Source organism: Melozone crissalis, unplaced genomic scaffold (assembly GCF_028551555.1).
Source record: "Melozone crissalis strain CALT ecotype California unplaced genomic scaffold, PUWL_Pcris_2 ptg000045l_1, whole genome shotgun sequence".
Lineage (NCBI taxonomy): Eukaryota > Metazoa > Chordata > Aves > Passeriformes > Passerellidae > Melozone > Melozone crissalis.
The window spans coordinates 6,501,917-6,526,568 of NW_026535823.1; the positions used below are offsets into that span (position 1 = coordinate 6,501,917).

The 24,652-nt window shown below is 50.7% G+C and overlaps 1 protein-coding gene across 1 annotated transcript in view; it reads right to left on the reverse strand.

The window, feature by feature from the left end:
- Positions 1–24,652, reverse strand: part of PAPPA2 (pappalysin 2) — an 87,857-nt gene that overhangs the window by 3,925 nt on the left and 59,280 nt on the right. Inside the window, exons 16-20 of the mRNA XM_054286254.1 lie at positions 23,063–23,276; positions 16,597–16,765; positions 15,368–15,500; positions 14,181–14,290; positions 11,589–11,660 (exon numbers count right to left, since the gene is read on the reverse strand). Coding sequence (XP_054142229.1) covers positions 11,589–11,660; positions 14,181–14,290; positions 15,368–15,500; positions 16,597–16,765; positions 23,063–23,276 — 698 coding nt within the window. The remainder of the gene's footprint in view (positions 1–11,588; positions 11,661–14,180; positions 14,291–15,367; positions 15,501–16,596; positions 16,766–23,062; positions 23,277–24,652) is intronic.

Consider the following 24,652-nt stretch of genomic DNA (forward strand, 5'->3'; position numbering starts at 1 on the left):
GATTGGAAGGAGCCTTAAAGACCATCTCATTCCAACACCCTTGCCATGGGCAGGGACATCTTCCACTAGACCAGGTGTTCAAGCCCTGTCCAATCTGGTCTTGAACATCTCCAGGAACGGGGCAGCCACAATTCCTCTGAACAACCTGTGCCTGTGTCCACCACCCTCAGAGTCAAAAATTTCCTCCTAATATCTAGTCTAAACCCACCCTCTTTCAGTTTAAAGCCACTACCCCTTATCCTGTCACTCCATTCCCTTGCCAAAAGTCCCTCCCTGACCCTTATGTAGCCCCTTTTAGTTGTGGAAGGTCCTTTAAGGTCTCCACAGAGTCTTCTCTTCTCCAGACTGAACAGGACTCTTGGTGGAAACCTGACTATTCCATTGCTCATGGAAGCAGCTGACCCATTTCATTGGATCTGGTTGGCCCCAAACAACAACCAGAAATCCCAAAAATACCCAGACTTAGCCTTTGATGATGGACATTCACATGTAGCACCCTGAATGAGAGCCTGCTGAAAAATGTCACTGCACCGCAATAGCCCTGCATCCACTGTGCCAAAGCCAACATGTGGGCCTGGTGATAATACCAGTAATTCACTTGAAAAAATCATGCCAAAACCAGAGAACCCATGTGGCTTTTTGTCCTTATGACTCAAAAGGAAGAGAAATGGGCTCAACACAGGCTAATAACACTTTAGGAAGTAGCAGCAGGGATTATGGCAAACCACCAAGTCTGGTCTCTGCTATCAGTAGCACAGGCCACAGGCCAAATTCAGGCAGCCACAGAGAGATCACATTAGCCTGGAAGATTTTGGAAGAGCACAAGAAAGAGCACACCTTCCTACAGCTGGGAAATTGAGGCACAGCCAAGTTAGGTAGCGCATTCCAAAACAAGAAGAGATTTTACTCCAATCATTGCTGTCACAAACCGCGTCCAGAGAAGACCAGGATGCAATTTTTTCAAGGCAACAGTATTAACACTCCTCTTCCACTAAAGGCATCAGGTGGATCTTATACGATTGTGATCAAAGAAGGTTTCTAAGACTCCAAGCAGCTCTGAGCATCAGGAGGGCCAGGGCAGGGATGTTGGGGCTGGCAGGTGCCAGGATGCAGTCGGGACTGGCCAGGGCCGCTGGCAGGGGAAGGCTCTTCTGGGTGTGATTTGCTTTTGCAGCCTTCCACACGGTGGAGTTTTTCCTTGAGCTCTGCTCCATGTGTCATGACTCACTTGCAAAACAACACCCGTCGCTTTGGTAGTTTCCATACAATTATGGGGAGGCTTGCCCATCCCGGCTGCACAGGTCTGAAATGATTTCCAGATCTTGCGTGCAAGGTGGGGGGAGGACAGAGGCAGGGACAGCAAGGGGAAGGAGTCTCCCAGTCTCTCACTACACCTATCAGGGCTAACTGCCCCCTCCTCTCACCCAGCCGGAGCCCGTACCCCACCCTAAACAAATACAGGCTCCTATGGCAACACTTGCTGGGGAAACTTAACAACTCATGCTCCAAATTACATTGGAAAAACACATGAAGGGAAAATAAAAAATGACTAATTGGACTTGAGGCTCAGGAGAGCCAGGCACAGGGTTTGGGGATTTCTGTCCCCTCTCCTTGCCTAGTGTTTGGAGAACACGGTGTCTCCTGTGCCTTTGCCTTACTGAGAACCTCCACATGGATTTGTCTTTGCAAGCAGAAAGAACAAAGTAAGGTGCTGGTTACCCTCAAGGGCACAGGAGCCCTTGTACTTGCATCAGTCTCATTTTGGCCTTGCAGGAATCATGGCAAGGGAGGACACAGGCAATGCAATCTGCTAAGGGCAGGTGTAGTGAGAGAGCAGACCCCATACAGAGTCTGTTCAGCCTGTGCTGGAGACCTGTGCCTCTACAGAAAGCAATGCCAGCGTTGGGAGAAGGCGGTTTGCTCACGTCTGCAACTCGCAAAAACACCTGATGATGTTTTAAGATGCTGTCAAGAAAAAGGAAAACAGCAATGCCCAGCTGTGCCACATGAAGGTGATGGATGAGATCCAGGGAAATGGTCAGCTGGGTCTCAGCTGCCAGAATACCCATCCTCCACTGGTGGGAGGAGGGTGGTGGGCTGGTTGAGAAGTCTCCTATAAACAGGGAAAAAATTAATAAGGCGACTGCAGCAGCCGCTGTGTGCTGTGCTGAGCGGTGGGGAGCTGCTGGGCCAGGCGTGCCACCGAGGCAGCCAGGGAGACGGGCTGTGTCAGCGGCTCTCCCGCTCGCTGGGCCATCCATCTTCCTTGTTTGTTCAGACAGGAGCTCCAGCAGGGCGTGTGGCAGCACGTGGAGGTGCAGCAGCTGGCACTGCCGGGCCGGAGCCCTGCGCTGCTGCCGCAAAAATAGTAACGGCAAATCGAGGGCTTGGCAAGTGAAATAGGCTAAAAAAACACAGCCTCTCCAAGCTGGGAGCAGGCACAGATGAAAAGAGGAAAAAAAAAAAATCAAAGGGGAAAAAGAATGAAGAGGGAAAAGTATTGCAGGCAAAGGAAGGATGTGAGAAGGGACTGGTTAGATCCCAGTGCATCCCAGCCAGAAGCATCTCCGAGTGCTCAGTGGTGGGGTTTCTCTCAAGGATGCTGGGAGATGTCATGCACGGTGCACAAGTGTTTTTCCACAACCCTTGAAGTGTCCCCAGGCTGGGTCCATCCCTGGGGCTGTTGTCCTGCCCAGCAGGGAGTCCCCAGTGCCATCAGTGTGGTGGCAGCATCCATGCATTTTTCTTCAGATCCACCTTAAACAGTTTAATTCAGTGTGAAAGAGCACAAAAGGGTGCAACAGGTGAGGGAAAGTTGGATCATGAAGACTCAATCACACATCACATCAGTGTTGGACATATTTCAGTGCTACACATTATTTTTCAGGAATGCAGGCTTTGCTCTGGTTGAGCACACCTGAGGGCTCAGCACCTTGCTTTTGGCCATGCCCCGTTCCAGATGCTTTGGAGGAAGGTGGAAAAAAGAAAAAACAAATAAAAATCAGCATTCACCTGGCCAGCTATGTAACTGAGGAGCTGAAAGACTCCTCTGATCTGCTACTGAGATGGAAAGTGCTTGTCATTTCTATCTGTACACAGCCATTGAAAAGCTAGAGTCCAGTCTCAGGGAGTCAAGTCCAGCCCTAAGAAGCAAAATGCTTTCTCCCAGACTGGTCCTGGGCTTTGTGACTCTGCTGATCCATCCAAGGAGGGTGCATAGTTTGCTTTCATGAAGCTTCTAAGTCAGCATGAATTTTGGTGTAATTTTTCCCTTTGGGAATTGGTATTCTGGGCATCAAGCTCAGACTGTTTGCATGCTAATTCAACCATGTGGCTGAGAAGATGCATGTGTTTTTGCTCTCCTCAGCTGTCACTTTGAAAGCAGCCCCAGAGAAACAGGGGAACCACCATTTGGGCAGAGACCAGCCCTGGAAAAGCTGCTGCTGCTGCCCTCAGACTCATGCCTTGTGCATCAGCTTCACCACCGGTAATTCTGCTCCTGGGACCCATGAGTCACTAGTGGTGGAAAGAGGAGTTGGAAACCCCATCCCTGTGGTGGCAGGGGGATGTCAGCCCAGGATGTCAGCCCAAACCAGGCTTCACAGAGCCACAGGACATGAACCTGAGGTGCCCCAGAGAGTGCTACAGCTGCAGGGGTCTCAGGCATGCAAGAGAAGCCGTGTCCCAGGTGAAGGTGCTGCCTGTGGCAGGGAGGAGCCAGGATGTGTGGGGACAGGAAAGAATGGACAGGCTGGAGTAGCCCTTGGAGAGGCACAGGGCAGCTTCTCCCTGCCGGATGTCTCCCCTTCCTCCCCACCGCAGTCACTAGCAACATCTTTCCAAAAGCTCTGGGAGGTCCCTGGGAGGACTTGAAGAGTGCCCAAAGCCTTGTTAAACATCTGGTTCACTTAAAGCCTCTATACATCCACCACCCCAGCTGGGGTCCCTGAAAATTCCCGCTCCCATCACTGTCCCAATTCCTCCAGCATCCTTCCAAACCACTGTTCCCCTGCAGAAAACTGTCAGTCCTTAAAGCCAGAGCTGTGACAGGAGCTGGCTGAAGTGATGCTACAGCAGCGTGTCTCCAGGACACATCCCTTTCCTTACACACATCCACGCTGGTGAGGCAGAGAGCCCGGTCATTCTTGGCTCTCCCTGCTTGCCCAGGGAAGTTGACTGGGAATGCAGACTGTGGGAGGAAATGACAATGTTCATTGTTTGGATTAAATATTTTTCTTGGCCCTCTCTCTGTTGCAGTGTCTTTTATTTTATTTTTCCTCCCCCCCTTGACACCCCCAAGCACATTCACTTTCCTTCTCTCTTTTTGGAGGCTCTTTGGCACAAGGAGGAAATCAGCTCTGAAAAACAGAGAGGGACAGAGAGGGAACAGGTTTGGCTTATGCTCAGAAAGCTTTTTGGGATGTTTTTGTGCCCTGAGCCACCCTGAGCAGTGAGCAAGGGCTACCTGGCCCATTGTAAAGAGGGAAACAGGGTGAGCACTACCCAGAGGAAGAGAACTCTAGAAATTTGGAAACAGGAACCTGGGACCAAGTGGCCTGAATTAGTGCTTCATTGTCCATTTTTGTCTTCCAGTTTCTGTTCCCTGAGCCATCCCTCTCTCCTTTTGAACTGTGGCAGCTGTCCCTTGGAGGTACATGCTTATTGGAGACATCATGGACCTGCTCATCACCTCAGACATGGACAGAAAGCAAAATAGAGAAATTCTAACTGCTTCTGAGCCTGCTGGTGTCCCTGAGCCACTCATCAGCTAAGCATGCAGATTGTTTATACCACATCTCAGGTCTCCAGAAACATCTCCTCCAGCTCCAATGTCTTCTCCCCAAGTCTCACTACAGAAACAGAGGCTTGCTGCTTGAGAACATTCTCCATATACCTGAATGAACACTTCAGGGAAGAGGTGGTAGGCTGGAGAGTTATGACATTTTGCTGTCTCATTTCAGCTCATGGAGCATCACTGTACTGCCATAGCACCTCCCAGCAGTCTTGGTGTGGAGCTCTAGGTGTTCTTCAGGACACTGGGTTCCCTCGGACATGGATTTCCTGCAAACAGCTGGGTCCATTTGAACCAGTCTGTGCTGAGGCTGTGCAGGATTGGTGTCTGCAAGGGGGATGGAGTGCTCAGAGGCTCCATAGGCTGCTGTCAGTGGCCATCCTGGGAGAGCAGGTCCTTGCCTTCACAGTGCCTGAAAGTGCTTCTGTGTCCCAGGCCAGGACTTGGCTTGGACACACTTCTGCTGCAGAAGTGAACGTGTGGCACTTTGGACCCTTGAATGGGGATGTGTTTCATTATCCCTTCTGCACTGTGCTGCTCAGAGTCATGCTCCTCTTCCTCATGTCTGAGCAGAGAGCCATCTGGAAAGGTCCTTGCAAGTGCAAGGGACGAGAGGGAAGAAAGGGATGAAATGGTAGGGTAGATCACCACATCAGAGCAGATCTTTGCTTCCATCTAAACATCCATGTCTATGATCTATTCATGGTGAGTTCCTCAGCCTTGTCCTTTTTACACCCTGATCTAGTGCTAACAGAAGAGAAGCAGAAGCAGGAAAGAACAGGGAGAGAGGAGCAGAGGAAGTTGCTGTGTGTCAGGAGTGCTCCTGGCAAGCATGGTGGCTCACCATTCACAGGGATACCACTGGGACACACAAGAGAAGGCAGGACTTCCTGTGCCATGAGCACCAGCCTGCCATCCTGCCCTCAGTGGCTCTCCTGCTGCATGGATTAGGTCTCCTGCCAAGCCATTTGTGCAAAATATGTTACAGGATAGAACGGGTTATGGAAAACAAGCCTTGAAAACCACAAGGGCCTCCTGACCCACTTGTATCTGATTTCTGCCAAGTTCTTGTTACAGATCTTAAACAGAAAGAAAAACAATGTACAAGGGATGAAGGAGCTGAAGGGGAATGAATATTCGTGTTGGAAGAGCAGTTGGCTGGGCTGTGCTTGGGGATGTTTATTATCAGAAACGACTCATTGATTTTTATTTCAGCGGGTGCTTTCAGTGGTTTTCCACTCCGTCTGTACCACTGGCTGCACGACTGTGACTGCTGGGAGGGGGAAAGTGGGACATGGATGGGGATGAGGGGAAAGCACCTGAACTGCAGAGGGCAGAGAAGCAGCCATAGGGCAGCACATCCCAAGTGCAGGGCTGCTGGCACAAAGTGGTTGGGGAAGCTGAGGCTGCTCCCACTTCTTTGGGGTTCCACCACTACTGGTGGCGTGTCTAGGTGCTGGAGCCCTACCCATGCCCATCTTTTGGGGTCCTGTGAGCCTGACCCTGCAGGTAGGGGAGCAGCAGCTGTCCCTTGTGCTGCTGTGATAATTTTATTTCCATCTGCTCTGTCTCTTAATAAAATGATGCTGCTACAATCACACTCTATGTGTGTGCAGGGGACAGAGATCTTGTCACTGTTTAGGAAAAGCACACCTCAGCTGAGATTTTTGGAAGAGGAACAGATTTCTTTGGGATCATCCCCTGGCTATATCCCATGCTGAGCAGCCCATACCATCCGTGCCAAAAGCAGGATGAAGATGTACCCAGCAGGTACGTAAAGAGCTCCCCACCCTGCCTTCCACCTCCCCAGCATAAAGGGCTTTGCCTTCAGCAGTCAGAGGTCAGGTCTGATACAGAAGTGACCTGCAGTCCTTGCTCCTCATGCTCCCCCACCATCTGCACAAGCTGCATTAAATAGGGTGGAGGGTACAGCACTGCCTGGTCCAAGAGAGAAGAAAGATGTGTGAATCATGAGAGGGTGACTTAATTCTGCTGCTGCTGTAGTTGCTCTAGAGAGTCTCCTTGGTGCAGCTGGGGTGCCTGTGGTCCCCATTGCCTTCAGCCTCAGAAGTACAGAGGACAATCTTTCCTGGAGCAGAGCGTTCTGCCAGCATCACATTTCTTACCAGTTTCCTGTGTTGAGCTCTGCCATGGTACAAAATCAGAGACCCACAAGTCTGGGATGAGTGAGAACCACGGGTCTCCAGCCCCACTGAGACTGAGGAGCAGAGGCAGCTGGAGCCCAGCTGCAGTGCTGTCCCAGGGGAAAGTGTCACCGTGACTCCCATCACATGAGAGAACAGCAGATTTTAGGGACACTCCCCACCATCCCTATTGCATATGCCTTCCAAAGAGTTAATTCTGACTGAGAAATGCTGGACACAAGCCACAGATGTGCCGAGTGAGGGTTTTGTGCATGCTGGTGGGAAGAGCTAAGGATCCTTCAGGGTCCTTCACTACCTGTTGGATCAAGAGACTCAGGCACAACTTGCAACCACAAACACACTTCAGTCCCTATTTCATCATTTCCATTGTAATACCTCAGGAAAACCACAAAACAGAACAGATTCATGTTTTACAATTGTGATAACATGACCAGCAACACGAGAGGGCAGTGAGACCTTGTCCTCATGCAGGGCAGACCTGAGAAATTCCCAGCAGCTCATGCTCACAACAGTGTGCTGTTCTCTGCCCGTCTTCATCCAGAGCATGAGGCAGAGACCTCAAGTCCAAGTCCATTCCAATTAACCCTTTGCTACCTGCACATAATGACACGAAGCTGGAGGTGAGAAGGAGGCCAGCATGTTGCACAATGTGTTGGCTGCCCAAGTTCACTCTGGTCACTGCAAGAGCAGCCCAGCTTTCCCTGAGTGCATTTGAGCAGGACAGTGGTGGTTACCCTGCCCTGTGAATAACATTGGGTAAACACAATGATGATGAAACAAGTGAACTGTTGCACCTAAACCACATCTACAGTGTGAAGTACTGTGGTGGGGACAGAGGGGTGCAGGTGTAGGGCATGGCACAGACTAGGAGGTGCCCTATAGCAGCTATGCTCATGCACAGACTGCTTTGGACCATGGCAGGAACAGTCCAAGGGAGCAACCTGGATCTCTGTACATGCTGTCTCTTCCTCTGAAGTCAACAGTCTCACTTGCTTTTGAGCACAGGAGGATGATGCATTAGGGGTGATCACCTTGGGATGGCTTAGGAGAACGTGATCCAGACGCTGCAAACACCTCCCTCACAGCAGTCAAACACACCACCAGGACCAAACCCGCCTCCTCCCAACCCATGGTGGGAAGGAGGGGTTTCTCTCCTCCTCTACTCACCTCTCCTGACAGCCCCAAGCCCCCTCCCTTGGTGCCGCCGTCTGTTTTTCTACTGATGGCAGGGGACGAGATGTTCCGCTGGCCCTCGAAAGGCAAAGTGCGCTCGGCGCTAACTCGAATTCCTGACGGGCTCCTGGAAGGGTTTGCATCCCTCCCTCCCTCCTTTCCTGACGTACGTGCCTCACTGCTCCAGCACTGGGGAACTTGGCAAGGCACAGCAAGAGAGAGGGAGGCAGATGGATGACCAGATTAACGGAAAGAGAAGGGAGGTGGGAGAGCAGCACAGGGATGAGCAGGCAGGCTGATCCACCGCCAGCAGAGGATAAAGATGCGGTCCCTCTTTAGGCAGGGAGGGAGTGAGAGCCCCTCTAATGCCATTGCATGGTGACCTGGCGTTTCCAATATGAGGCAGAGCTCCAGATGGAGCTGGGAAGGTTGGGCCTTGGCTACTGCTGCCATGCCCCGGCCTGAAGTGACTCCACCAGAGAGAGACAGGAGGAGCTGCCAGGTGGCCTGGATTTCTGTTATGTAGGGTTGCTCCCCTCACCATGGCATCCAGAAGAGAAAAATTCCTGATCCAACACACACTTGGCAGTCAATGGAGAGACAATGGAATCTCCAAGGGGTGACTCAGACCTGAGGTGACATGGACAGCCCACTGGAACAGCATTTCACTGCCCAAGGATGGCAGAGTCTGGGCTCTTAAAGGAGGAGTCTCCACTGAGGGGCTCCTATGAAATGAGAGGGAAGCTGGGACTAATATGACCTGTGGCAAGTGAAGCTGAATCATGTGTGTGAGGAGGGCTGCCATGCAGTGAGGACAGAGTACAGGTTATATTCTTTCTCTACCCTGCTCCTGCTGTGGGATGCCTCCATATCCACAAGGGACTGGGGGAAGTGAAACAGCCTCTGAAAGAGAACTGCAGAGTTTTTCTTCACAAGGAGGAGGGCAGAGAGGAATGAGGATGGAAGTCAGCACAGATGAGGTAGAAACAACATTCAAAGTGTTCTGTGGTCAAATGGGGAGATAGGTGACATCTCCCTGCAGCAGCTCCCAGAGCAATACTTTGAGGCACTTTCAGTAAGAGCTACTCTTTACAGCAAGACAATGACTATTATGAAACTCATGTGGGGCAAAAAAGTTATCTGGGAAAATATGGATTATTGGTCCAACCTTAGCAGCTTGCAGCCCCCTAGGAGGAAACACATGGAAAAGAATCAATCAAGACATGTATGAGAAGTGAGAAGGACAACAGGGATGAGGAGGAGGCTGGGAGCTGTATCAAAAAGGAGAGCTTAAGGGTGAATGACACTATCTGAGGATGAATCTTCATTAGTGCTACAGTGAGTGACTGTGACCTTAAGAATAGGCCTGCCCTGATGCAAGTGCTAACAAGGAAGAAGGCACTGTTCCACAGAGGAGGATCAGGACATCTAACAAATAGTTAGATGACCTGAAGGACTAGAGAGAGAAACAAGATGACATTCTCTTCTATAAAATTGAAGGGCAAGCTCTTGTACTGATAGCAAAACATCTGCTGTTAGCTTGGTGCTCATCAGTTGGAAACAAAGGAGGAAGAGAAAGATCTGGGTGTACTTGCTGACCTCAGGATATCTGAACTGCCAGACTGATGCAACTGCAGAAACAGCAGATATAGTCCTGTGTCCCATCAAAAGAGACATTTCCAGCAACAAGGAAGCTTTATGGAGGGCTTTGGTGGACCTGGGATGGAAGAACATGTACTGACTGCTTCGTCATTCCTGATGAAACAGTAATTGAAAGCAGAAAAGCATTTAAAAGTCTGCAAAGGTGAAGAACATGGAATCTCTCCATCTTCTGGTGGGACACTGCAAGATTTTGGCTTGGTTAACCTCCTGTGTGCCAAGAGTCCTGCCTGGGGCTGCTTTCTAAGAGTAAAGGAGGGCGACAAGCAGATAGGAACAGAAGGAGCTCATGTTGGCTGTGAGCATGTTTGAGTGGTTGATGAGAGCACAGTGACTTACACTGGGACTTCAGGAACTCAGTGTGTCTGTCTCTCACACACACAGACAAATAAACTGGCACTTTTCATCATTCCCTATGGGATCTCTCACTGAACACAGACCCAAGGTGAAGCACAGGAACCACAGAGGAGGAAACACTAGGGTCAGTCTGGTGTACCTGAGCCTAAGGGAGGGGCCTCACAATTGTGTCAGCTTCATGTTACCTGAGCTGCACAGGAAGGGAAGAAGAAACACCTCACACTCCATTGGCTTCTTTTTTTGAAAGGACCTAGTCCCAGAGAGCACAAGAAATTCTCCCTTGCTAGCAGAACCACCACAGAGACAATCACTCGACCATCTGGTCTGCTCTTCCACTTAAGCCATCCCATTTCAAACACATTACCCCAGATTTGTGCTAAAAGATGTGGTTTAGAAGACACAGAGCTCCCAAAATGTCAGAGGATCACTAACTTCTGGTACTCAATCACCAAACACCTCTCAGGCACACAGCACCTCATTCCCCTACTCTTTCTGCCTGTCTTGCAGTAGACAGGCAAACACAGGCATCAAATTTGGGAAATAATTGCTGCACCTTCTGTAGACCATGAGGTTTCCTTCCTGGGGACGTGCCCCCTGCAACATTGCCCTTTCCCCCACACTGCAGTCCACAAAGAGCTGAGCTCAGCAGAACCAGCGAGGAAAAGCAATCATTGCATTGAAATGAGCACAAGAAAAAAATACAATCAGCAAACCCCAAAGCTATTTTTGGTGTGCAAACTCCATTTACATTTTCCTTTTTGGTAAAAATCCCAAATTTTCAGCATACAACATTCCAAAATTTCCCCCCTTTTTCCTTTTATCCTCAATCATAATAACAACTAGTGCTTGACAAAGACTGCCTATTTTTAATTTCCTTTGTGAACTGACTCCAGGCTGCCTATGATTTTCTCCTGCCTGGTCATTATTCAAAGCTAAATGAGTGGCTAACCAATTTCTGCAAGGAATTCTTTGTCTGCAGATTCTTCAGAAGAAGTTTGTTTTGCGTACACAAGGCTGGAAATCCTGATTGTTTGATTTGGACAGGTGAGTCACACAGGGCTTTTCTGGACCCATGTTACTCTAGAACTGCGGTTCTGGTTAGGGAAACATTCCAGCTTGGAGTCAGCTCAGGCTTTTGGGGGATACCCCTTGCCAGTGAAATCCTTTTGCTAGAATATTCTGCCCAGGCTGGCCAAAAAGAAGCAGGCAAGGAAGGAAATGGGTTATTGTGCAGCTCTTGCTCCCCAGCACACCATTCTGGCTGTGGGGACACTACCCAAGGATGCTTCCTCTGCTATCTCTGCTCATCCAGCAAGCCCAGCTCAGAGGCTCGGAGCAAACATAAGGTCAAAGCTGTGTGGTTTGTGCTGGAGCAGGTCTTCACTGGCAGGAGCTCTCCTGCAAGGAGCAGGCAGCTTGAGCTGGGGACAAGGAGGGCTTACCTCACACGACTGGATGCAGTGAATGACAGAGGGGTCCGGGTACCACCGCAGCCTGCCCGTGCACACGATGTTCTGGAGAGGAGGAGAAGGCAGCAGTTAGCTGAGGTGGATGAGGCAGGGGAACAGCCAGCAGTGTGTTCTGGAGCTAGAGAATCTCCTGCAGCACTGCATTATTCACTGTGGGGCAGAACAGCAGCGACACCCCCAGGACCAGCAAACCCAGGGTAGCTGCACCCAGGAACCCACAGACCAGGGGCACATTGTTCAAGGCAGAGGCCAGATATACACACACCTCGTGTGTGTGTGTGCGTGTGTATCTGTGTGTGCGTATTAAGATGTATATATTGGTTGGACTTGCTGATCCTGGAAGTTTTTTCCAGCCTTAGTGATCCTATGTTTCTATATTGATACAAAACTGGAAGAGGACAAAGGGAAAGGACAGAGACTACCTGAGAAGGGGGTTTGGCTGGCAGTGCCACCATTATGTCTGACTTGACCAGCGGGGGGTAAGCAGCCACAAGAGGCTGGAATCTACCATCATATCCCTGTGTGATGCTGAATTCACCAGCTGGTTATCACTCAGTGCCCACAACTGGCTCACTGATCCCTGCTCAGGCTCTGAAAACTGCATCCTGGGAGGGAGGACTCATCTCTCCAGACCTGACTTGAAGTAGACACACCAGGCTGACGGTCACTCTGAGCTTCTCACTGGTATTTACAAACTCAGCTGCTGCAGCCAGATGGACACAAGAGCGAGATGTGAAGGGCTCAGTTTCCCAGCCCTGGAACGCACCACACTGCTCATTTAGCTGGGGTTTGTGGGGAACACTGATGATTACACAGGGGGAAGAAAAGCCCCACCACACATGCAATTTCCTCCTTGTAAAGCTCAGGCAGGCTTTGAAATCTGAGGCCCCATAAAACAGCATCTGGCCTGTGAAAGTGTCCTAGGATGCCCTTCACAGCACGGGAATTGCACAGAGGGGTAGGTGTGTTTGCTCCCAGCCTTGTTTGAAATGTTCAGGGGCAGGAAGACTGGCTCCAGCATTCCCAGGTGGGGAATGGGGCAGCTCTGCCCACACAAACCAGCTCCAGGTCCTTCTTTTCTGCAGCATCCTTGGTCCAGACTGTGACGAGGCTGGAGCAGGATGAGGTCCTGGCCCTCCTCAGCCAGCCCCAGAGAGAGCCAGCCTAATGGGGCAAAGACTGGGGAATTCCAGAGCCCACCAGATCCTGCTCAGCCAAGAGGATGCGTACATCCCAACCCCATGGAGCTGCTTTGTATGTGGCTGTTGTGCAACTCAGATGCCATTTTAGCATACTCATATTAGTATACTCATATTCCAGACTGGGAAATAAGGGCAGAGAGACAAACCTGCTCAGCTGTGGCATGCAATGAATCAGAGCTGAAAGCAGAACAGGACTGTGCCTTCTCTGAGTGGCCTGTGCAGTTCCCCGTGTTGTTTGCCCCATCCTCTCCATCTGATGGAGCATGGCAGCTCCTGGGAACAGCAAACTGCTGGAGGCTTGGGGGAGCCAAGTGGGGAGCGGAGACAGAAGCCAGGACAGAGAGGAAAACAAGATGGTCTGGGGAGAGAGCTCCTGGCAAAGGACAGAGCTCCTTCTTAAAATAGTGTCTCCTCTCTGCAAAATGCCTCCCTTGCACGAAAGCCTGCAGGGGTGGTGAAAGGGAAGCTGAACACCACTGCCTCAACGGGCCAAGCCATGCGATCCCTCAAAGGCAAGGACTCCTTCCAAGGCTCGTGCTTCACCATCCCACATGCCCCAGGCATCCTCGCCCCCCCGGCAGCCGCGGGTCTGATTCAAGGCAGTGCACAGGAGTATCCACAGGCATGATGCTGGGCCTCCTGCGGCTTCCCAGGAGGAGGGGAAAGCATTTGGATGGGAGCACTGGCTCCTGGGAGGATTGTTTGCTTTTCTTTGTTCCACCTCCTTCCTTATACATCTCGTTTTTATTTTAAGAAATATTACCCTGGCAGAGCTGCTTTTTGGTAAAGTCGTGCCACGAGGATCCAAAGTATTTGAGCTATTTGAGCTGCTTTGCCTACAAAATGAGTAAGAAGTGGAGAGGGAAAGGCTCCCCTGTTCCAGCAGCAGAGGCACCCAGCCGGCCAGCAGGTCCTGGCAGCTGCAGACACCTTTCAGCTGACAGTGCCCTGCCTCCTCCTTGGCAGGGAAATGCCTGCCTAGGATTGCATCTCTGCTGCCAGGTAAGTGGGGACCCAGGCTTACACTGTGCCAGAGGCAGCTTCTGCTCTCCCAGCACACTGGCTGACAATAAACAGTAGCTTAACAGGTCTAGGCACATAGCACATCCTGAAAAATCAGTGGGATTCTTGCATTAAAATTTCATATATTGTGGTATCATGCAATTCCTGGAAAGCTGGCTTGGGAGCTGATAACTGTGCTGAACTTTGGAATACGAGAGCATCCACTGCTTGTCTTTACAAGCCTTACCCTTCTTCACCTGAGGCAGAGATTTTGGGTTAAAACACCAGATGGAGAGGGAGGGAGGTTCCCTCTCTGTGCTGCCAGCAATGCCCCTGCTAGAAGAATTCTCCCCCTTTTTACCTGGACTCTGGTGGGCTGCAGCCGGTGATCCATTGTCTCAGCAGTGACATTTTTGGGCAGTATGACGGGGTCACTGGGAGGAATGATACAGGAAGGAATGCACACAGCACCTGTGGGAGGAGGGAGAGCCTTGAGGACCTTACCTGGAGCCAGGCATCAATGTCCTGTAGGAGGCCACACTGATGGTAGAGAGATGTAAAGAGGATGCTTTATCTCCCAGCTTGGGATAGCAATTCCCTCCCCAAATCCTGAATTACGCTAGAGTCTACAGGAGTTGTGCCCAATTCTCTTCTCACAGATGAAAGGAAAACTGAACACAACCTAAGAGAAAAATTCCAACCTTGATGGCAGGACATGGGACCCAGCATGGAAATAAGTCTGGCCTAGATGTTACATGACGTTTGCTGACCTGTTAAGAACTGTCTCTAATTTTTCCACCACAGAGAAGCCCCACCGCCTTCCCATGACCCAGGAATAAAAAAAAAAAAAATGCAGAAACCACCTTAGAAAAACAAGTGGGATCCCAGTCCTAATCCTAAACCTCAGCAGTCCCTGACATTAGGCTGTCCTCAGCCTGGTTAGACCAGACTGGGATGACTGGTGTGTTTCCTTCAGAGCAATATGGGCTGAGCTCAAGCAGCCTGCCCAGTGGGATGCTAGACCAGATGCACGAACCATGGCTGAGTGTTGCAGGTTCTCCTGAAAGCACAAAACATCCAGTTCCTGCAGACAGAAATGGATGATGCGGTCCCTCCTCTGGTGAAAGTGCCCTGTTACACTCAGTTGTCACCGCAGCTTTTATGGCTTTTATCTTGGACTTGTCACATTGACCCTGCAAACAGCAGCAGTGGTAGCAAGTGGAGAGACCTCAGGAAAGATGGAGGGCTCCAGATCAGGAAAATGTGCAAAAAGCTGGGTTTGCCCTAAAGACAATCCCTGCTGCTTCTGAAAAGAGAGATGCTTAATGCTGGAGACAGCTTCAGATTTGGGTCTTGCCCAGGAGTGCAGGGTGAGCACAAGGGTAAAACCTTCCTGGCTCTGTGTTTATAAAGATCATGGAAGAGAAAACAGGATTTTTTCTGTTAATTGGGGATTGGTACAGGAAGAGTCCATCTATAGTCTATTGTGACTATCAGCTCTCTGGGATGACTGAGTCAACACAAAGTTTGGTTTTCATCTGCCCTCACCTATGCCATGCCCCTGCTCACACTTGTACTCCACGAAGTTCAGCTCTGGGGGTGGTGGGCAGGTGCCCTGCAAGCTCTCACACAGTTTGAACTCCTCTGTCCACAAGCCCTCCTTAGTGCAGACGATGGGAACCTGCAAAGCAGAGGGAGAGCAGCTGGTGTTACCCACCCTGCCTGCCCACTGCCCATCTCTGGGGAGCACTGTGCAAGGACAGCCCTCCCACCAGAGAAAAGCTCCACAGGGCAGCTGGGCTGCAGCCATCTGGCCCAGCCTATGTGCACTGACCAGGAATGCAATTGTTTCCCAGCTGCTGCTGGATCCCACCAGAGGGAATCAGCCACCCTTCTCTTGACAAGCCCCTTTCCAAGCAAAGATACCTGGGTGGAAGAGCAGGCAGGCAGCAGCCTCCATGCCCAGGGAAGCACTTAGTGAGCACAATGCTGCAGCAAGCTTGCCCATCATCCCAAGTGAATGCTTCCACAGCAGCTCCCAAAACTTACTGGAAACCCCCTACTTATGCTTTCTGACCCTTTTCACGCAAGATAAGCCAGCTTGCTTAGGACCACTGCTTTCCAGGGAGCAGGAGTGTCACAGACATGTTTTATGAAAAATCCTTTCCTTAGGATTTTTCCTCCTGAGAAGCTGAGAGGCCTCAGGAACAAAATGCAAACAATGGTTATCTGCTGCTGTGGAATGCAACAGGTGGATCTGTGATTGGTCTCATGGGGTTGTTTCTAATTAATGGCCAATCACAGTCAGCTGGCTCAGACAGAGTCCAAGACAGCTGCCTCTGTTATCACTCTTTCCTATTCTATTCTTAGCTGGCCTTCTGATGAAATCCTTTCTTCTATTCTTTTAGTATAGTTTTAATGTAATATATATCATAAAATAATAAATCAGCCTTCTGAAACATGGAGTCAAATCCTCATCTCCTCCCTCAACCTGAGACCCCTATGAACACTGTCACACAGGTGAGCATCCCCAGGCAGTGGCGCACCTTGTGCCATGTATGGGGCCCAGCAAGAACAGCCTTTGGGCTTGTAGAGGGACTGCAAGACCAACCTTTGGGCTTGTAGAGGAACTGCTCTTTGGTGATAAAAGGGTATTTGGCCTTGGGGATGGGTCAAACTGCTGCAGGGCCCCTTGGCACAGCAGGGCACAGGGAGCCCTGCCGTTTGTAGCTGCTGAAACACGAGGTGTGGTCAGTGTGTGCCTCCCCCAGACTCACCTGCTGTCCCTGCTGCTCACAGCTGAGCACACACTGGCTGTCCAGCTCGAAGCCCTGCGTGCAGTTGTACATGCCCTCGAAGACGGGGGGCGGGGGCTGGCAGACCACGGGCACGCACTGCCCCTCTTCCCACTGCCCACTCTCCAGGCACTGCACCTTCAGGAACTTCCTGGGGAAACACAGACACCAGGCTGGCCTGCAGAACCCCAAACGCTGCACCTTGGCTGCGCCAGGCATCCCACAGATGCCAGCAGCAGACTGAAGACATCTCATGGAGCACCATCATGCCCACCCTGTGTAAGACATTCCCTTACTATATAATCCCTCACCATGGGAATATCTCCCAAAGGGACACCCCATGCTTAACCAGGACCTTTTCTTCTCCTCCCTGGTGGGATTGCACTGATCTAGGAGCACTGGATGCATTTCCCTTGCACTTGCCACCCCACTGCTCCCCACCTCTTGTGGTGCCCCTAAACCCTTCCTCCCACAGTCCCTGCAGGTCCTGCTCTGCTTTGTCCCCCAGCCAGTAGCTGCATACTTTGCTGGATGGAGTTTGCCTCCACCAGCAAATCCTCTGGCCTGTGCCCAGCTGCTCCTGAGGCTCCTCTTTGTACTCCAGCCAGATCTGTCAATCCTGCTCTGGCCAAGGGGCTGCAGCAGACCAGTACCACCCTATGCTGCTAAAACAGCCCAGACACGAGCTTTTTGCCAAGAAAAGAAAGAAAAAGTCCAGGAGCAGAGCCTACCCACTTTTCACTGTCCCTGGCAGTGACAGAGACACCACATCTTACACAGAGGCATCAAAACTGCTGAGGCATCAGGACTGCTCTCTCAGCAGAGGACATGTCACTGCCCTGATGGGCTTTACCTGAGCCAAAGCTGATTGCTCCATCCTTAAGGAGGCTTTCCCCCCACTCCTGTCCTCCTTTACTAGACAGCCCACTCCAGTGCCTGCCCCTGCCCTCTCCCTGCATGGGTGCCAGCAGGCAGGGCTCCAGGCACCACGTTAGGGAGTTTATGGCCTGCCACAGGTATGTGGAGGGGGCCGCCAGGGGTTAGAGGAGCCCCTGGGGGAAGGCACTAAAATGCCCCTTGTTCTGAGAGGCAGCAGACAGAGTGTGGGGCCACCCATGTGCCCCTTAACACCTGGAGCAGGGTCATGACATTGAGTGGGGCCACCCAGCTGTGCCTCCACACATGGTACAGGGTCACACAGGCTGGAGAAGCAAGCGGACCCCATCTGCACCCTGCTGCCAGACCAGGGGTGGCTCCCTCTCAGATTTCTGCTGGGAACTCCTCGATGAGACATTTTAGAGGTTTTTGCAGCATTCTGATATTTTAAAATATTTGTAGCTCTTGGAGAGTCCCCTTCTCCCTTCAAAAATCAGAGATCTGGTTTTTGTGACTGTATAAAGGGACAGTGGGTTCCTCCCCAGGTGAATGCAGGTAACACAGAGGCAGGCAGGGTAGGGAATGGGATGCAGCAAGTCCACTGGCACAGAGCTCTGCACAAATCTTCCCTGCAGCCCACCTGGGAAGTGAGGATGGCTGTGGTGTGAGCACCCGAGCAGTGAGGACTGCTGCAACATCACTCCTACAGCAGCAGCCTTGAATTAACTAAGGGAACTGCAGCTATGAAGTATTTCAGAAAACTGGTGAGGTGGAGGAACTCTGGATTCCATTGTAAGCATCTGTGGTTTCATTCCATTCCTCATTTAACTTCCTTGTTTGCCTTCCCTTTCCATGCGGATGACAGTCACTGCCTTGCAAAGATGTCCCCATCAGACTTTGCCTTCTCCCAAATCTGACTGAATGGTCTGCCCTGCCCCAGTTTAAAGGTAAGCAAAGGCACATGCCAAGAGGTACTAATCCATGTTGGATGTCCAGCTGCACAAGCAGCATTTTCCCTTTTTTGAACCTCCTGGCTCACAGGGTGTGATCCAGCTGCAGGACTTGGAAGGGGCAAAGCACTGGGGGTTATGGAGATAGAAACAAACTGCTGGTGTGAAGTCACTGCAACAGCAATCTGTCAGGCACTGAGCAAACTCCTTTAAAGACCAGGAGCACGGTCCACGTGACTTTTCACTCACCACAGCACCTCCCTGTTGCTCTCCAGGTCACGGCAGGGGCCCTGTGCCCAGGGAGATGGGTCAGGCCCAGGGAACACACGCTGTGGCAGCTGCAGTTTGCTCAGGTGCAGGCAGTGGTTTGCAGCCCCATCCTCCTCACAGGGCTCCTCATTTTGATGTGGTGTCACAGCCAGGCCATGTATGGCCTCTCACAGCTCCTCCCAAACCTGCACACCCCCCCAGACCACCTTGCTGTGGATGCTCAACCCAGGGACTTCAAACACAGTTAGCCCAGGCTGACCCCAGGGTAGAGGGTGGGGTGTGGACCACTCCCACATATATGAAACAAGCAGTTCATGTGGAAGCATGAACTGAAGGGAAAGGAAAGGCTTAAAAAAAAAATTATATACATAAATGCACACAACTTCACAGGAGCTGGAAATTTCTGGATCCCCTCTCACCCTGCAACTTCTTCTGATCTGGGTCAGTGGCACTTCTTGAGGATTAACAAGGAAGCCAGGAAAATCAGAGTCAGCCCTCCAACCAGGCAAGCCTAATGGACAGAGGAGGCAAGGGAGGTGTTTGAGGCCAGCAAGGGCTGTATCTGAGGTGAAGGCACAAGCACATGCCCAGCTCTAGGAGCTGAACATACAGGGATCCAGCCATCTTCTGAGGCAGCCAGCTTGGGGAGAGTGGGTTTGCTGTGCAGGAATGGTGACAAATGAGCCTAAAGCCTCATCTCCCATGGCAGGAGACTGATGGATTCAAAAAGAATAGGAAGGAAGGAGACAAATTTGTCAGTAAATTCAAAGAAAGCTGCAGCAGTGTGTAGGACCCTCCGCTGCTGTGCTCCCTCCAAACAGCCTGGACAACCTGGGCTGTAAATGCTCAAAAATCTTAAAGGTGGAAGTGGCAGGAACCTGGTCGACAGCCTGTGTTTTCTTTGCCTGGCTCCTTGGCTCCCAGAGCTGTATTTGCCCTTTATCTGGAAGAGGTCAGATACAGGCAGAGGCAAGGAGTGCCTCTGTGCCCACCACATGACTGCCTGGTACTCCTGGATTAGGCTCTCCTGCTTGTTCCACTGTGAACTTTGTTTTGTTTCCAGTCCCCAGTCTGCTAACTCCTTCCAGTCCCCATTTTCTCCTCCACATTCTCCCACCTCCTCTCCCTCTTCCATGGTCTCTGCTGTTTTTGAACAGGGAGAGAAGGAAGAGGGGCTGACATCTCCGTGGAAGCTGACTGGGGACTGTGCTGGGCTCCCTTGATCTCTGGTCTAAATGCAGGCTGAGACTCTCAAATCTGCCTGAAAATACCAAAGTGTTTCTTTGCTTCATTCCTTCAAGCTAGCAGAAGGAGCTCAAGCCCTCACAAAAGCAGCTTTGAGGTCCCCAAATCTCTTGTCTCCAAGGAATCATCCCACAACTGGCAAGTGAAACAAGTCCCCTGAAGGGTCTGCCCTTTTAGATCCCCAAATTGAGAGCATCCTCTCAACATCAGAGTGCTCCTCTAAAGGAGCACAATCACACAATCATGGAATTGTTTTGGGTTGGAAGAGACCTTAAAGATCACTTTGTCCCAACCCTCCTGCCATGGACAGGGACACCTTCTACTAGACCAAGTTTCTCCAAGCTCCATCCAACCTGATCTTGTCTATTGCTGTCAGAGATTGCTTCAGATGGCACTTCATGCTGGAAGCAACAGCAAGGAGCACTGTGGAGGTGATGCTCTTTTCCCCAGAGTATCTGAACCCTGGCTTTCAGGCCAGCACTTTTCAATGCTACAGCTCTGGGTGATGCTGAACATTTCTCCTTGACAGCTCATATCTTTGTGTGATCCAGGTGTTGGGCTGGTACTGCCATGGCACAGGTTCTGCCTAAATCCAGAAAGCTCCCATCACAAAGCACAAATGCATTGTTAAGTTCCCCTTGTTACCTTACACTGGAAATAGAAGTGAAGTAGCCTGGCAGCTGGGAGCCTCTCCAGGCTGATAACAGATCTCCTTTAGGAAGAGGCAAAGAAGCTTTACCCTTCATGTCAGCATTGTCAGTCAGATGAACCTGCCAGCAGGAAGGCAGCAACTTTCTGGCAGGACCTTGATTACACTACCAGTACTTCCTCAAGGATCCCTTGTTGACAAGCAGTGATTTCCCAAGGGTCTTTCCTCACCTAGTTTAACAGACAAAACCATCTCTGGGACAACTGATTTCTTCATCCCCTTTCTCTTTAACTTAAACTGTGGGAAATGAATTTCAACTATGTCCTCAGCCCTTTCTAAGCGTCCTTACTGCTCCTGCAGTAAAATTCAAATAAAAAATAGAAGTGAGGCAATTGCATGAACATCTGTGTCCAAGATTATCTTCACTGGCATGGAGACAGCTGGATCCCAAAGAAGTTCAGGCCTGCATAAGGTGGGCAACTCCACACAAGGAGCAAATCTAGAGCTAGAAGAATAATTCAAAGGAAGCCTGACTGTATTTCCAAGGGTGAGCTACTTAGTGGGCATGAGGAACCTTCAGTGTCAGCCACAGATGTTTGATTTTTGTCCAATATGTAGCACACACAGAGTTTTGCTTCTTTATGAACCTCCACACTTGCATGACACTAAATCCTTTAGCAAGGCTTGTGCTTGCTGGGTTGGTGGACAACAGGGAGACAACAGATAAAGAACTCAGTTTTCTGAACCCAGAGACACAGCAGAAGACCCTAAAAACCTGATGTCCAAATCACCAGCCCAGACCCCACTTTCACACCAGCACATCAGGAACCTGCACCTTATCAGAGCTGGTTGCTTCCAGAATTCCCCAGCACCTCCCTTTCTCCAAAACTGGCACGATCAAAGAGATCAGCCTCTGACTCTGGCAGCTCCCACCCTCTCCTTGCCAGGGCTGAGATACCAGAAGGATTTCCAGCAGTCCAGGAACTGACCTAAGGGCTAAGAGCTGGTACACCACACCAAGGGGTTTGTACTCATGCTGAGATTAACCAAGAGCTCCTGATGAGATGGTACAATAACATTTACTAGCCCAAGGAAAGGTTTTTGCTTGGGCTGGGCCACTCACATAGGAGTTAATCTGCATGATAGGAAAGCAATACTTTTTCTGGTTTTGTTAATGTGGTTTTTTATTCCACCATCAGAGATGTCTGATGAAATAGCAGCAGTGACAATTGCAAAGGGGAAAACACGATGTCAACATGCATTGCTATGAAAACGTAAACTGCTTCACACGATTTTCCTTGACTTCTCTCACAGGCTGCTCAGACCCATATGGAAGTTACTCACACATCAGAGGAGCCTCAAGATCTCCCAGGGGTCATCATTTTCACCAGCAGTTGCTGCAGCAGGACAGAGGGGGCCTCACTCTGCAAGCTGAGTGGATCTGTTTGAATGCCCAGTGCCTGAAGCGCCACAGGCACAAAAGCTGCTCTAGAGCTTGCAAAGCAGTCCATGTGATTGCTGCCATAATAATAATTTGCTCGGTTCCCTTTGGCCCTAGAAATGCTCCTAACACTGTGAAAAGCTGTTTACAGAAACCACTTCCTTCATTACTAGGCAAGAAATTTGGCAACTGCTTCCCACTGCACAACAACTCTACCCCAGAGCAAAGAAGAGATGAAGTCTGCATCCAATTAAAACTGGAAGGGGGCATTAAACAATTAACACATAATTACCTGATCTGGGCTAGAATTGAGACTCTGGGGAGGACCCATCCTGTGCCAGGGAATCTTTAGTGACCAAACCCAATGGGGACTTTGGCTGGAGGAGTCACAGACAAAACTCTGCTTTTTGCCCCCAGCGTCGTGATATTGGCTGAGAGCAGGGCTAGTGAACCACCAGGAATTTTTCCCCGAAGCATCAGGAAAAATCTTCTCCCATTGAAATGCCACTGCTAGAGATATTAAATTTAGCCAAGAGGCACAGCGGGTGAGATGCTAACCCTGACAGAAGGCAGCCATTCATTCTTGCAGTGCCTCTGTTCCATGTTTTATCGCTTTTAGGAAAAACAGAAGCTCCAGGAATCTGCCAGCATCTTGTAAATGTCTAATTACCTGGGATTCCACAAACACTTAATTTGGTGCTTAACTTCCACAGAGTGACAAATACATTGAGGTGCACAGGAAGATCTGCTTGTTTCATGTTAAAGTACTTAACACACTCATGTGTGCAACAGCACCTTGCTCCCAGCAGGTTCACCTCAACCAGGGAATGCCTCTTGTATTTCAAGAAAGAAAGAAGGCTTCTTTGCCTCTTCCTAAAGGAGATCAGAGCAAGCTGCTCTGCCTTCTATCACCTATCAAGCCAGGTCTTCGAGACTGCCATTGTCCTGTCACCTCTGCTCCTTGCACACACCGGGAGGAGGAAAGGAATGGTGATAACAGACCTGCCACAGACTTACTTCTTAGGCTTGTCTGCTGCGTTGTCGGCCACGTGGTAGCCGGGCTTGCACTTGTAGCGGCAGACGGAGCCCACGTCGTGGCTGCCCTGCAGGCACCGCGGCACCAGGAGCCTGGCGTTGGCCACGGCGGGCGGCGCCTCGCACTCCAGCTTGCAGAAGGCTTCGGGCAGGGACCAGAGACCATCCTCCAGGCACGTGAGCCACTGGTTTGTTCCTGACCCCAAAAGAGAAGCAGAGGGTGTGTGGGGTTATGTTTCAGGCAGGAATGGAGAGCTGCTGAGGGGAGCTCAGAGCGACCAGCAGAAGTTCTCTTGTTAGGGTGCACACTGATACCAAAAGGGGCAGCAAACACAAAGACCATGGACTCCATTGTCTGCTTGGTCAGGCTGTAGCAGAAAATACTTGAATGCAAACAAAAGTATGGTAGGGTCAACTTCTAGAGGCTGGAGAAAAGATCTTTGTCCTGCAAATCTCCCCAAATGTTTCCCTTAAATTGCCCTCTTTTGTGGTGTCTCAGGACAGCTGGGTCTTAGTGTAGGACAGCTCTGTCATGTTTAGTTCAGCCCACCTTCATTTTGCAGCTTGTCCTCAGCTATGCTGATCAAGCTGTCATACCCTACTACAGATGCAGTGTAAGATCACAGAACCATGGAATGGTTTGGGCTGGAAAGGATCTTTAGAGCACATCTAGTCCAACCTCCCTCTGCCAAGGACAGGGACATCTTACACCAGGTCAGGTAGCTCAGAGCCCTGCCCAGCCTGCCTTTCAATGTTTCCAGGGATGGGGAATCCATCACCTCTCTGGGCAACCTGAGAGTTAGGAGGATGAAAAATGCCACAAGGACAGATGTGAGAGGCTTCACTGGTGTGACTGGGAATTCAAAGCACCCATCATTAGAAGTTTGGGTTGAGTATTACAGCCCAGCTCTTTGTTTTCCCTGGCAGACACAGCTAAATGCACAGCTCTGGATGCCTGCAGGAAGTGCCCAGGACTACGTTACCTACATGGTATGGATGATGGATTGAATGATGGATAGTTCATTGGGAACTGATGAGCAAGAAAAACACTGGATTGGAGTGAATGGGACTATTCCTAGTGAGAGGTTTGGATCAGCATGTTTGTGGTGCAGCCAGGCTGCTCTACAGTTCCTTCAAACATCCCTTTCTTTTTACAGAAACACTTTTGGGCCAGAGACAAGATCACATCTCTACCCAGTGCCTGTGCTCCTGATGGGTCAAGGCTGCCAGGGGTCATCTCCCATCCTCAAGAGCCACACAGCCACATCATCCTTTCCTTGCCTACTCTCAGCATTTGTCACCATTGACAGCTTGCTTGTAAGGATGCAAGTCTTTGAGGGGAGCAAGCACAGAGCATGTCCCTGCCTCAGTGGCTCAGTTGTGTCACTGGACTCCAAGAGTTTCCCCCCATGGCTTGGCAGCCTTGGCTGAGCACCTCCAGCCATCATGCTGGAACTCACCCAGGGGCCCATGGAGGGGACCCCTTCCCACAGAGGGAGCCCATGGCAAACTCCCAGGGACTGCAGCAGGACCAAGAGGCAGCTGTGAGTGCAACATCAGATTAAAGCTCTG